Source organism: Barbus barbus (genome assembly GCF_936440315.1).
Source record: "Barbus barbus genome assembly, chromosome: 7".
Taxonomy (NCBI): Eukaryota; Metazoa; Chordata; class Actinopteri; order Cypriniformes; family Cyprinidae; genus Barbus; species Barbus barbus.
Window position 1 is genome coordinate 24,246,563 of NC_136735.1, and position 13,049 is coordinate 24,259,611.

A 13,049-nucleotide genomic window follows, 5' to 3' on the forward strand; every position below is an offset into this window, starting at 1 on the left:
CGATTTAGAGAGAGAGAGTGACTTCCTTCTTTAATGAGAGTCTTTCTTTATTAGAAATGAAATGTGGAAGAGACTGGGCCACAAGGCCAGATCTTTCGGATGTGATAGAACGGGGTCATTGTTCTCTCTTTCACTCTCTTGCTCTTTTTTTTTTGTTAGCTTTTACTTGATCTTGAAGTGATGGAGTGTAATTGAGTTGACTCCCAACTGAAGTGTGTGTGAAGAGAGGTGATGGGCCACTTCATTAGCGTTTAGTGTCTGTGTTTCTGTAAGAGGAAGTTAATGACATCAACTGCGAAATGAGACACATGACCTCGTATTATTCCAGCGTGCATGTTCACTAATCCTCCAGCCTCTGACAGTTATCTGTACTAGCCAAACAAAAGCACATCAAATTATGATTACTTAGATCTTCAGTAGGGTTACACTTGTGCCCTTTGATAAGTCAGCAGCTATCCTTTAGCTTCACCATAAATGCTATCTTTACCGCAAGTAATGGCTGTGTGGAATACACACGTGCATGCTGTTTCTTTCTCTCCCTTGTTCTCTGTCCTTTACTTGCTTTAATTAATTCCCCAGGTGATGGCAGTGCAGCAGGTCATTATTCTGTATCTTGTCCCCAATGCTCTGGTGAATAGAGCCCTTCTGCTTCACATTTAGAACACTGACGGGTTAGACACATTTTTTTTATTTTATTAGTAGAATTTGTAATCAAAATAATTACATATGTCATTTGATTAGTAGAATAATCAATATTTGCTGAGAACATTTTCAGAAATGTATTTTCAGCTAATTCTGACATTGAATTTTTATTAATAGACATTACAAAGAGTTGGATTATTTCAGGGTTTTTTGGGGGTCTTTAAAAGTTTTAAACTCAGTTTGATCAAATTTAAGGAAAACAGTCTTAAATGGTCCATTTAAAGTCATCATAACCATTCTAATTGGTCTTAAATTTGGAGAAGGAAAAACAAGAATCACAGTATAGCCTAATGTGATTATTAAACTACAAAAGGCTATGATTTAATTAAATAAATGTGAGCGTTGCATGTTCAAATCACGGTGCTGTTGTGCACTCTACAGGCTTGCAGTTTCAGAGCAGCTTGCAGTCAGTGAATACTGATGCCAAGTGATTGCTTATGATCTACTCTTGATGCATTATCATTTTATAATGTTTACTTTATGGTTTTTGTATTGTAATATGTTGTAGATGGTTGTAAGGGTGCATATTTAATCTTTTAAATGAACAACTGAAAGTAGTAGAACATTCAATAAAATGCATTAAAATGTTTTCTGGATAGTGTTAGTATGTAGCATTTAATGGTATTTGCATGTGAAAATAATAATAAATATAATAAACTAACACACACACTGTCAGTCCTCTGTCGTGTGTGTCATGTGTTCCTACCTCTTGTGTCCATATTTGGTTTGTTTCCTGTCCTTGTTAAATGTTATCATTAGTTAATTCTTGTCCAGCCGTGTTCGTCTCGTTGTCTATGATTAATGATTATGATTAGTCCTGTCTGTTGAGTTTGATTTCGTCTGGTCTACTCGTTACTCCTCGTTGTTCCTGTCTGTCTCTTGCCCTGCCTTGTCTTGCCCTGCCTTGATGTCATCAGTAAAGACTATTATTTGAAGTTATATCCTCGTCTGCGTGTTCCTGTGTCCTCCCTCGTGTGTGCACCGTGACACACACACACACACACACACACACACACTAATATCATTGGCTGATGCGATGCGTCTTGTCCCATGCAAGCATTATGAAAAAAAAAAGTGTCTGAAGTCAGCTGCTGTTTAATTCAGTTGTGCACCATTTAGCTATTTTTAAAAACGCCTCAGTCATTTTGTGTTCTGCCTACTCAGCTGGGATAGGAGAAAGTATTTTAGCTGAAAAAAAAAAACTTCAGCTTTAAATATAGACAGAAATCACAATGGCTTTTACGAATAATAAGATTATAATATATATACATATATATTCTCTGCTTGTGAAGATATCCTTTCAGACTGTTTATTTGACCTGTGTTATCACCCTCCCAACAGTAGCGCTCCGCTTGTAGTTTTTTGTTCATTGGGCTTAGGACCATATGCGTTTCCTTTATTTACCAGAAGTAAAAACATTATCCCACATTCACATTCATCCACACCTGCTCCTCGTCGCCTGCCGGCAGACGTGTTCATTTTTCACTCGCCGTACATCTCCTTCATTTGACTATTTTTCACCTCAAAAGGACAGTTAATTCCTACAATTTCTCACATGGCGTGACCTTGAAGTTGCAGGAGTCAGCTGCCCGTGTAGAGTAATGGAACCAAAGAAATGCCTTTTTTTGGAGAGGGGGTGGGAGGCAAGATGAAGAATCTGCCATCTACGCATTGTGACTAGTCCATTAAAAGCCTGAAATGAAGGAGGGAGAAAAGGGGAAGAGAGAAGCCAGAGATACTTTGATAAGTTGGTGCACCGGTGTTAACCTTGATGGTCACCCTGACTCCAGGAAGGGGGTGGCAACATTTTCTCTCTCTGGTTGCTTTACACTAGATTCTTGCTCCGTCTATCGCCAAGGGAACAAGGGATGGAGGGAAATCAATACAGAGAGGCGTTGGCTGACAGCAGTATCGCTCCAGAATTGAAGTGCCTATCAGCCTTTGTCATCCTGTGACTTTTGTTCGCTATTGTACTTTTAAGGCGTCATTTTTCTTGGTTGTCACTTTTCACTTTCCCAGCATGCTTTTGTCTGAATTCCCCTGGCTACAGTTTTTACGTGGTGACTTTAAATTTGGAACGAAAGTGGGTCAAAAGATCAAGTGCAATGAAAATCTCTTGCATTTGATTGGCCGAACGACTTGGCATATGCTCGTTTTTCATTTTGTTTCTCTGAGTGTTGCATGCATATCCTCCGCACTGTATTTGCATTCCCTCAGATGCTGCAAGGACAGAGGCATCAGTAGGATAGTTTCCTGGTGTAAATGAAACCCTGAGGGACGGACTGGCGAGGAGAGGAAGATGATAGTCATGGTGCTGTGTATTTCACTGTCAACAGAGTGCAAATCAAGCAGTTTAACAAGATCCCTACTGTTTTCACAGCTTAGATGCGCTCTCTGAGAAACACTGCGAAGCTTTCACTGTGTATGTAATGTCTAGACTTACATGCACGCCTGGCCATGTCGTGTCACAATAACTAACTCACATACACGGGTGCTGATGGAACGTAATGAGTTCTGGTCTCTGGCAGATGATGATTATTTTGTTTAACCTTGCTACCCTGTTTAGGGAGGAGAGGGTAAAACTGACGCCCGTGATTGTTCATATCTTGTTACAGAGAAACATTGGATCTGCTAACGTTGGTAAATAGCAGTCATAGGTATGTTACTGTGCTTTGCTTAGACTTATTTATAAGTCATTTTTGTTTTTATGGCCTGTATAACAATAACCCTGCATTTTATACTGACACCTATTTCCGTGGATGTAGCAACACATACATTTATAAGATATTAGAAACCAATCCAGTTTGTTGAAATATCCTTTATCTAGAAACACATAAAAGGCGGTGCCTTAATTGTAAAAGGTATTGTTAATTTATTTACATCTACAAGTGGAAACGTGCAGCAAATATTTCTATAAAACAAAACAATACTCCAACGTGTAATTATCAGGCTCTGCAATTTGTATGGATGATGCGTATTTATTTATATTTTTAAGACGTTGAGCTTTACCATGATTTACTAAAAAAAAAAAAAAAAAAAAAGTGAATGACTACTTTTGTTAAATGTCCTGACCAGGATTGATAAATGAATTAGAAATGAATTACCTATGAAGAGTCTTTCTCAACAATTTACTAGTAAATGGATGCTGATAAAAAAAAATGTGTTAAACGTTTTTAATCATGTTAAGTTTAACAGCTCCTATTTGTTTTTGGTTTTAAGTTTGAAATAAATAAATTAGAATTATTTTATAATATTTTAATTCAGTGTCAGCTTACAGTAATTCAAAAATAATTCTTCTTACTTTTGTTACACTCAAAAATATGCATGTATTCTTTTTATTTTTATTGAAATGCAGAATAAATAGTTTTAGACTACTGTCGATGATACAGATTCTTTTTTTACAATAATATGGTTCTAATGGTTTGTCATGGGTGTAGTCCACTGAAGGAAATGAGTGCTGACCCTGTCTGGTTCAGTTCCCCAGAACACAGAACATTTGGAGATGTGGATGATTACTCTGTCTGAAGTCATAAACACATTGCTTTCATGGTTTTGTTTCTGCCTCTATGGCTTCAACTTCAGCTGCACACGGACTGTAGTTGTAGTTCTCCCTTCAGAGCACTGCCAAACATGTGCAGGACCCTTTGAATTAAGTCCACCTTATTGGGTTTCCAAAAGTCTTATGACGTCACTTCAGAATTACAGCCCCAAACGTGATGATAATGGCACTGCTATGCATTTCACCTGTATGTTTCCTATAATCCAGCCTGTATGTTCAGCTGCAAGGAAGCCATTTGTCAGGAAGTTCATGAAAATTGCGAAGCCCATTATGGAGCTCAGGGATTTGGTGCCGTTGACACTAGTTGATAAAGTGCCTGTTTATACCAAAGTGTTTGAACTCATGACAGCTAATTAATAATGTGTTAATCAGTCGTTGAAGGGAACAATGAAAAAATATGGATGATTGCTCTTTTTGTTTTTTAAGCTATTCTGATTCAGAAAGCACCTTTAGAACAAACTTTATTTCAGTTAGTATTACAATTTCTGTATTTTATTTAACTTAAAAGGTCTAATAATATTACAATATTTAAAAAAAAAAAGATTTCATAATAGTCCCTAATAATATTTATGAGCACCTTTTGTTGTCAAAACCTTTTTTGCTTGTTTTTTCCTCCATTCTTTCATCAAAGCGAATGTTACCCATCCAGATCCAGACTTTTCCATTTCTTACCCAGACATGACCTTCTGCGCTGAACAGAGACAAATCGCTGTCCTTCTTTCCATTCCTTTATTCCCGCTCTTTTGTTACACCAGACATCCAAATCGGTTCACATTTAAACATTCACCCTTTACCTTTTATCTCTCTTTTATTCCGCCGTCCTTTTCTCATGGCTTTAAGGTCACTGCAGAGTTAAGAACAGCGAAATGAGACACAGATTGATAATTAGGAGAGGGAAGCCCCCATAATGTGATTTATCTCTATGGATTTTCTGTCATACATGAAGAGTCGATCCTCAAATTGGAGAGGAGGGCCCATTAGAAGGCACTTTGGAGCGTTTACCGTTAACTTTGCCGAGGCAGGCTTCAGCGTCTGCTGCCGTTACCACACCAGACCACTGCCTTTACTGTATTTGTTGTCTGAAGTGTGTGCTGTCCAAGGCTAATTTAATTTAGGCCCATAACACGCAATGGATGAAGCTGAGGGAATTACATTAAAACAAGCTCTAGTGGTTGCTGTAACCTTTCCACTTGATTGCTGTTTGCTAGACGTTGCATCAGAATCAGATAAGAGACACGGGGGGTGGGGGTGGGAATGAAGCCGTGTTGTGTTGTGCTTAGTGGGCTGTTTTTGCTTATTCTGGGTTGAATTCGTACCAGCATCTCTTGATTTATTGATTGTGATTGGGACATTGGTTTTTACAAAGGGTGGCTTATTCATTTAATCTTCTACTACAATGGGATGAACAGATAAAACAGAATTGAAGTTTTATCAAAGGGATATTTGCAGTGTTAGGTGCTTTGTTAAAGGATCGCATTTGAGTTCAAAGACTTTTCTGATAACAAATTCTGACAAAGAAAAATGTCTCCTTGTGCATTATGGGTATTTTCTATATTTTTTAGCGTAGCCCAAAGGCATTAGCAAATACATGTCCAGTGTTATTAATCACTGTGACAACAGGCTGGAAATGACCCAGAGCTCCATTTGTTTCCTTTGTGCATGGAGTTACTGCACACACACACACACACACACACACACTCTCAGGCGTCAGCACACACTCTAATGATGTAGTGTGCTTTGTTTTCTACACCTAGTCTGATGGACAGCATTCTTCTCAGGTAAAAGTAGCACAGGAACACACTTGTGCCTTCAAGTAACTAGTTTGTATGTGACCGGTATCATACTCTACATGTTTTGTATTGTCGTTTTTAAATAGAGATAGGTCATTTGAATAAAGAGTTTAATGTGTTAAGTGATATAATACAAATGAAAGCATATAAGAGCAAAATTACTAACAAGACTTGTTTTCTTTTGTCTGCAGTCTCAGTGCGCTCAGTATGCCGCTGAGAAACGCGATGAGGAGAAGATGTGCGATCACCTGATCAGGGCCGCCAAGTATCGGGATCACGTCACATCCACCCAGCTCATCCAGAAGATTGTAAACATCCTCACAGATAAGCACGGTGCCTGGGGCTGCTCTGCGTTCAGGTACAACCTCAGTCATATAATTTTTGATGTATGAAATGTTCTTTTATCAGCTTTGCTGACACCAAATTATTATATATTTTCACAAACATACTTTTCGTTATCTGAAAAATGAATTGAACACTTGCTATATAGAAGTATACAAAACTTGACTTTTTTAGCCTGACTTTTGGCTTGCCAACGAAAGTTTGGCCTTCATTGCAGCTTATTATGGCCAAGCACGCTGTTCAAAGCCTGACTGACAAGTAAAGCAAACAACACAGTTTGTACCTGCCATTTAAGGACAAAATTATCTGAAATTGATTACCACTAATGACCCAGTGAATAGCTTTCGCCTGTCATCATCTTCCGATATGATTTTGTGTGGCAGTGGTAGCTACACACTATTTCTTCTTTTTCTTTGTAGTGTTCTTTTTCCATTTTATGTTGGGAATCATCCAGCATAAAGATGCAATACCTGCCAGCTACTTGAAGAATCAACCAGTTGGTTACACTGAATTGTGAAATGGTTTTGTCTCGCATTAACATGCAATCGGTATTTGTTTAAATATCATGGTATTTGTCAATACCATTTTCCCCCAAAGTCTGTGAACAGAATTTGATTGGTCTGTAGTGATATTTGTGTCATCTTTTCCAAGTACAGTTCAGCTCGCCTCTATTTTATAGTACACCTGCATCCTACTGCACCCCATACCAAATCATCCGTAATCATTAGACCTTGTATTATTTACCTCTCTCATAATAAGTTGAAACCTACGTTTCTCCCCATTATGGGCTCTAATGGAATCTTACAGTCATGCTTCTGAGCCTGGGTTATGTCTTATTGCTTCAGTTTTTGTGTATGATGCATTGCTGTTGGAATTGGATGAAAGCCAGTGATCGCTACCTGGCCATTACTGAAGGAAACATGAGGAGCTGTATTTATTTCTGTAAACACATAGAAATATCCCTTAATGATGCAGTCATGCACTGGTTTTCTCTAATCTTGTTTTATGCCAAAGACACTCTTTGACTCTGTAGTTCAGTTTTTAATTTTTTTGTTATAACAAAATGTGTTTTCTGGAGATTTGGTGACTTGTCAGCAGTTTGTTGTATCAAGATTTCATGCTTTCTCTCTGTTCTTTCCTCTCAGTATTCTGCAGTCATATAATGGCAGAGTGCTCTGTTCTCTCTCTTGGCTCTCTCCCCATTACTGGCCTTTATGTAGCAGAGCTATTGATGACTTTTGTAATAGTATGCGATGGGCGCGTGGTGACGCTGGCACAGTCTCAGAGTGTGTTTAATAAATCACAATCAGACCCTGCTGTTACATCAATACTTCTGCTCAATTACCCAGAAGGTCATGGGCAAAAATGCTGGAGAGCTGGGGATCGGTAACTACAGAAGAGGGAACAACATCTGGAAGTAAAAGAAGAGACACATACTAACACACACACAATGCAACATGCAATTTGCAGTTGCTTGTGTACACTGGGTTATTTTCACATCGTGGTTTTTAAAGGTGGAAGGGAGTGATTCAGTTGGAACTTTCCACGAAAATGGTCAAAAATATGATTGAAATGGTAAAAAATATTGTATTTTCTCTGTTTTGGCCATTTTTATCTAAATACAGTTTCAAATTGTGATTTTGTTATTTCTTGCAATAAGAACTGAATAATTACGCAACATTTTCCAGCAAAAAATATATTCTAATAGGGTTTTAAATGTAACTTAAAATAAACTATTATGTGGAAAGAACTAGCATTTGAGAGCAAAGACAATAATTCAGTATGAATACATATATGTTTGGTTATTAAATTCTATTTATTCTGTTTTATTTGTCTTATTTTTCCCTCATAATTCCCTCTGCAGTCAAATATTTTATCCCTTAAACCTCATCTTTGATCATCAAAATTACATATTTAAATGTTTTTTCTTGTGTATGTAACTCTACACCCTTGCCTCATTTACTATACGTGTGATCAATGAATATGCAAATGAGCCCCACCTCCACCCAGTCACACCAGCCAGCGCCTCCTGATCCACTTGAACTGTAGTTAATGCAAAATAATGGCATACACGGATAATGACTGATAAAATTGTTTTTACTAGCAGACAACTACAGTGAATACTGTAACATTCGTTAAAGAGGACCTATTATGCAAAAATCACTTTTATAATGTGTTAGAACACAGTTGTGTTTGCCGCAGTGTGTGTAAACAACCAGCCTATAATGGCAAAAATCCACCAACTCATTTTATTATAATCTAAAAAAATCATAAACAGTCTCTCAGAACGAGCTGTTTCAGATTCTCCCGCTGTTCACGTCACCGAGGGGAAAAAGTTAAAGCAACATACTCAATATCAGAGCGTTTGGGCTCATACCCTAAAAGTGGCAATTTTAACAAACTATAAAAAAATATCTGTTGGGTATTTTGAGCTAAAACTTCACATACACACTCTGGGGATATCAGAGACTTATTTTACATCTTGTAAAAAGGAGCATAATAGGTCCCCTTTAAAGTTACTTACTTGACGATGTTGTGTCCTAAAGTGCCGTTAAGACTGAATGCAGCCGTTTGTGATTCCAATTTGCGCCCGCGAGCATACCTGTGTGAAATGCAGACACCGATGCGGGAGAGGTGGGTCTGACTCCGGGCTACTTTTCCAATATTGGCGCGGGTTATAATGCAAGTTAGCGGTTCTAAATTCACAAACCACGGCGTCATGGGTTTTTGGCTCTAATATATTTTTGGTTTTGTGCTGGTATTGGTATATTTTGCATTAGGGCTGCACGATATATCGCATGCGATTATTTAATGCGCATTAAGCCGGTCTTGTAATCAGCGGTAATTTCCATCAAGTGTGTGATTTCACATGGAGCTGCATTTACCACACAGAGCTGCTGTTCACTGACAAGCTGCGCAAAACCACGTTGAACAGCGGGTCTGTGTGGTAAATGCAGCTCCATGTGAAATCACGCACGTGATGGAAATTACCGCTGATTACAGGACCGGCTTTACTGACAAGATGCGCATTAAATATCGCATGCGATATATCGTACAGCCCTATTTCGCATAGTAGTGATAGGAATCTATCCCTTGACGTGATTGGTTGTTGAATTTTGTGACGTCGCAAACCGAGGGCTGTCTCAAACCACATACTCAGCAATGGTGTTGATTAATGGATTGGCAGATGGTTTGTCTAAAAGCATATTAAAAACACCACATAGACAAATAAACAACATAAAAAAACTTGATTTTCACTACAGGGGGGCTTTAAAATATTGGATAACATGGTTGACAAATGCAGTTAATAACAAGCATCTTGGATGCCAGATGTGGAACACAGAATTATTTTTTTTTTTAATGACTTAGAATGCACTTCTATGCACTTCTGTATCAGTTAAAGAAAAGGTGCACGTCTCACTCTAGAAAGAAAAAAAATAGAAATGTATTAGTTTAAAACTAAATGTTTCGGCCATTGTCAAGGCCTTCATTTGAGACATTTTTAGAATTATTTGTATTATGTATATACTGTAAGTTCCACAGATTGTGTCAACATGATGATGATGTGTGGTGTTTCATGTTGATATTAGCATATTAAGAAGATCAAGACCTTGGAAGAAGATCAAATTCAGCTGATACTTAATTAGACAATAGTTATCAATTAGCTCTCAAAATCAGTTGATAGGATCTGTGTCTGTAATATTTTGTTTTAAAAGTGTGCCATATTCATAGAGATTGCCACGTGTTCATATTGGTTTTGCTGTAAACTATTAGAAATTATACGCTTCCACCATTTTAGATAACAAAAGAAAACAACAGCATTAAAGTGTTGAGAGACAACACTCTCTCTCTCTCACACACACACACACACACACACACAGCGAAATCTTGTTTTTCACCTTCATGAAAATGAAATCAGATCCCTCAAAGGGCACTCCGCTGCCATGATTACACCCTTTTGTTAGGAGTGTTAAATTTGCAAGCCCGCTAGCTCCCCCCCCATAAAGACGTATTCCCCAAAGTTTCCATTCAATAAAAGGCTGAAAATGAAAATATTATTTTCCTCCCTGGCTGATGGTAGTTGTTGTTTCCTCATGGCAGGCGTCTAATATCATCTGACACCTACTGACCCGCCTGAATGCAATTTGTGTCTTAATATCCAACTTACAGCAGCTCCGTCCTCAGGAGAGTTGAGGTGTTAGGTGATTTTCTCTCTCTCTTGCTTTCATTCCTCACATGCTCCCTCCCTCTCTCGCTCGTGGATGCATTGTCAGAGAGGTCCATGGGGCTTTGCACTCTGGCAAACAAAGAAAAAGACACACATATACTAACACACACACATTCCACTTGGCGATTCGGGACTGTCCCGTCCTGCACTGTCCGTGGCCCTTCTTTTTTTGATTGGATCTCAGATTGACAGGCAGCTGCATCCACCTGTCTATCTATTACCACCCTCTCGTCTAGTGAAGCAGGTGAACATGTGGCGGTAGCGTCTGCCAAAACCATACAAAATGAACACAGTGCCCACAAATGAGGCTGCTGACAGCATTAATTTTTTTTCTTTCTTTTTGCCACCTGCCGTTCCTCTCTCCACCTCTTTTTTTTTAGTTTTGTCGGTGTGGTCATGTTTATTTGGGTCAAAAGACAGATGATCTCTCATGTAGATGACATGCCAGTAAAGTGGCTGGCTGAAAGAGAGATGATAGAGAGGAGGAAGAGGAGGAGGAGTGGGAGTGGGAGTGGGAGTCTCGCAGGACAGATGAGTCTTCCTCTCATATTCTCCTTCATTGCATTCTGATGGTGGGACTAATGTAGCATGGAAATTCACTCTGCTACTGCGCTCAGAGAAGTTCCACACCCTCAAACACTGTCAGGGAGAAGATGAGGAAGATAGAAGCAAATGAAATAAAGAATAGACAGCGTAAAGGAAGGAAATGTTTTTGCAGATATGAAGTGCATACTATGGCTTAAGAGTTAACAATTCAGCAAATTAGGTACATTTTGGTGTCTTATTTTGTTCAAATTACGAGAGAATGTGCACTGTTTAGCTGTGTGCAAGCATTAACCCCTATTTTACTATTATGTATGATTTTTATTAAAATTAGTACACCCAAAAATGAACTTTTTTTCCTATTTTAAATTTGTTTTATCTCTTTTTTTGTAGTAAATATAAGCGCATCAGTAAACCAACATTTGCATTTAAAAACAAATTGACACCCTGTTTTGCATTCTCTTTGTGAAAATTGGCAGTTATTGTAGAAATCCCCGGTTTTTATCAGTTGTTCTTTAGATTCTTGCTTGTTCTTGTTTTCTTCTTTATTTTGCACTCCCTTTTTGAATGTTTTCTCACTTTCCTTTCTCATCTTTTCCCACTATCACACCCTATCTCTCGCTCTCATTCTCTCCTCCTCTAATGCGAGTCATTTCCAGCAGCAGCTCCAGTGATCTCTAATGGAGCTCCTCTGGGCTAGAGGCACCCCTGCCTGGGGACATCCATCTTTTCTGTGTCAGGAGCCCACGCCGGCAGAAACCTTTGTGATGTGCACTCCAATTTTTCTTCAGTAAATCAAATCTTCCCTTCTTTCAGAGAGATGAATGCTGCAGGGTTGTGGTGTTATAGAGAAAATCAATGCAGGCAAAATTGAAACAGTATGCCCACGTATTGATCGGCCTTGTGAAATCGAAACTAACAGCTTTGTAACTGTTCCGGAGGACAGTTAGCTGACCTGTAATGGACAAACTATCAATATTAGCATTACTATTTTATCCTGTGCTTTGTCATTTCATGCCCAGCCCATCTGGAGCAGAGGAATGCTGGGCACTGAAACATGCTCAGCAAGGCTTGTTTTCTTAGCAGATTCTCCTGGCTATTTATATTTTATAATGTAATTTTAGCTACAGTATTTTTTAACACATTTTTTTCAACATCATAGCACATTTCAAATGTTTTTGTTTTGTTATTTTTCATTTGTCACGTTTAGCTATTTACAATATTGTCTGTTTTCTTATTTAGTCTTTTTCATGTTAATAATTTGGCTTATTGATCAGCCTTTGTATAGTTTGTGCATTAATATATTATTATGTTTGATTTCAAGGGTATCTTAATACCTTTTGTATGTTAAAAATTTGGTACTGTGTTGGTCCAACACTTGATGTCCACATCCATGTCATGAAATGAAACCAGTTGAAGACCACTATTTTAGAGATGTAATTGGATTTCTTCCTTTCTTCCTTATTCTCTCTGTTCCATGAACATAAACAATCCTGTTCTCATGGGAGTGCTGAATTCTATCACACATAACAATAGCTGGACAAAGGTTCTGCCCCCTCAGTCATATACAAATGTCTCTCTCTCTCTTGCTCTCTCACACACACACCCACACACACACACATGTTGGTTTTTGTGGTTTATGGGGACTCTCCATAGGCGTAATGGTTTTTATACTGAACAAACTGTGTGTGCTATTGCCCTACACCAACCCTACACCTAAACTTAGTCCTCACAGGAGACTTTGTGCATTTTTTGATTTTCAAAAAAACACCATTTAGTATGTTTTTTAAGCCTTTTGAATTACGGGGACATAGGCAGTGTCCTCATAAACCACCTTCATATTGTAATACCTCTGTCATACCCATGTCATTATACAAATTTGTGT

The 13,049-nt window shown here is 38.3% G+C and overlaps 1 protein-coding gene across 5 annotated transcripts in view; it reads left to right on the forward strand.

Moving 5' to 3' along the window:
• Positions 1-13,049, forward strand: part of LOC306872476 (lipopolysaccharide-responsive and beige-like anchor protein) — a 250,016-nt gene that overhangs the window by 118,663 nt on the left and 118,304 nt on the right. For all 5 annotated transcript variants that reach the window (XM_079421043.1, XM_079421044.1, XM_079421042.1 and 2 more), the window contains exon 36: positions 6,243-6,409. In XM_079421043.1, coding sequence (XP_079277169.1) covers positions 6,243-6,409 — 167 coding nt within the window. The remainder of the gene's footprint in view (positions 1-6,242; positions 6,410-13,049) is intronic.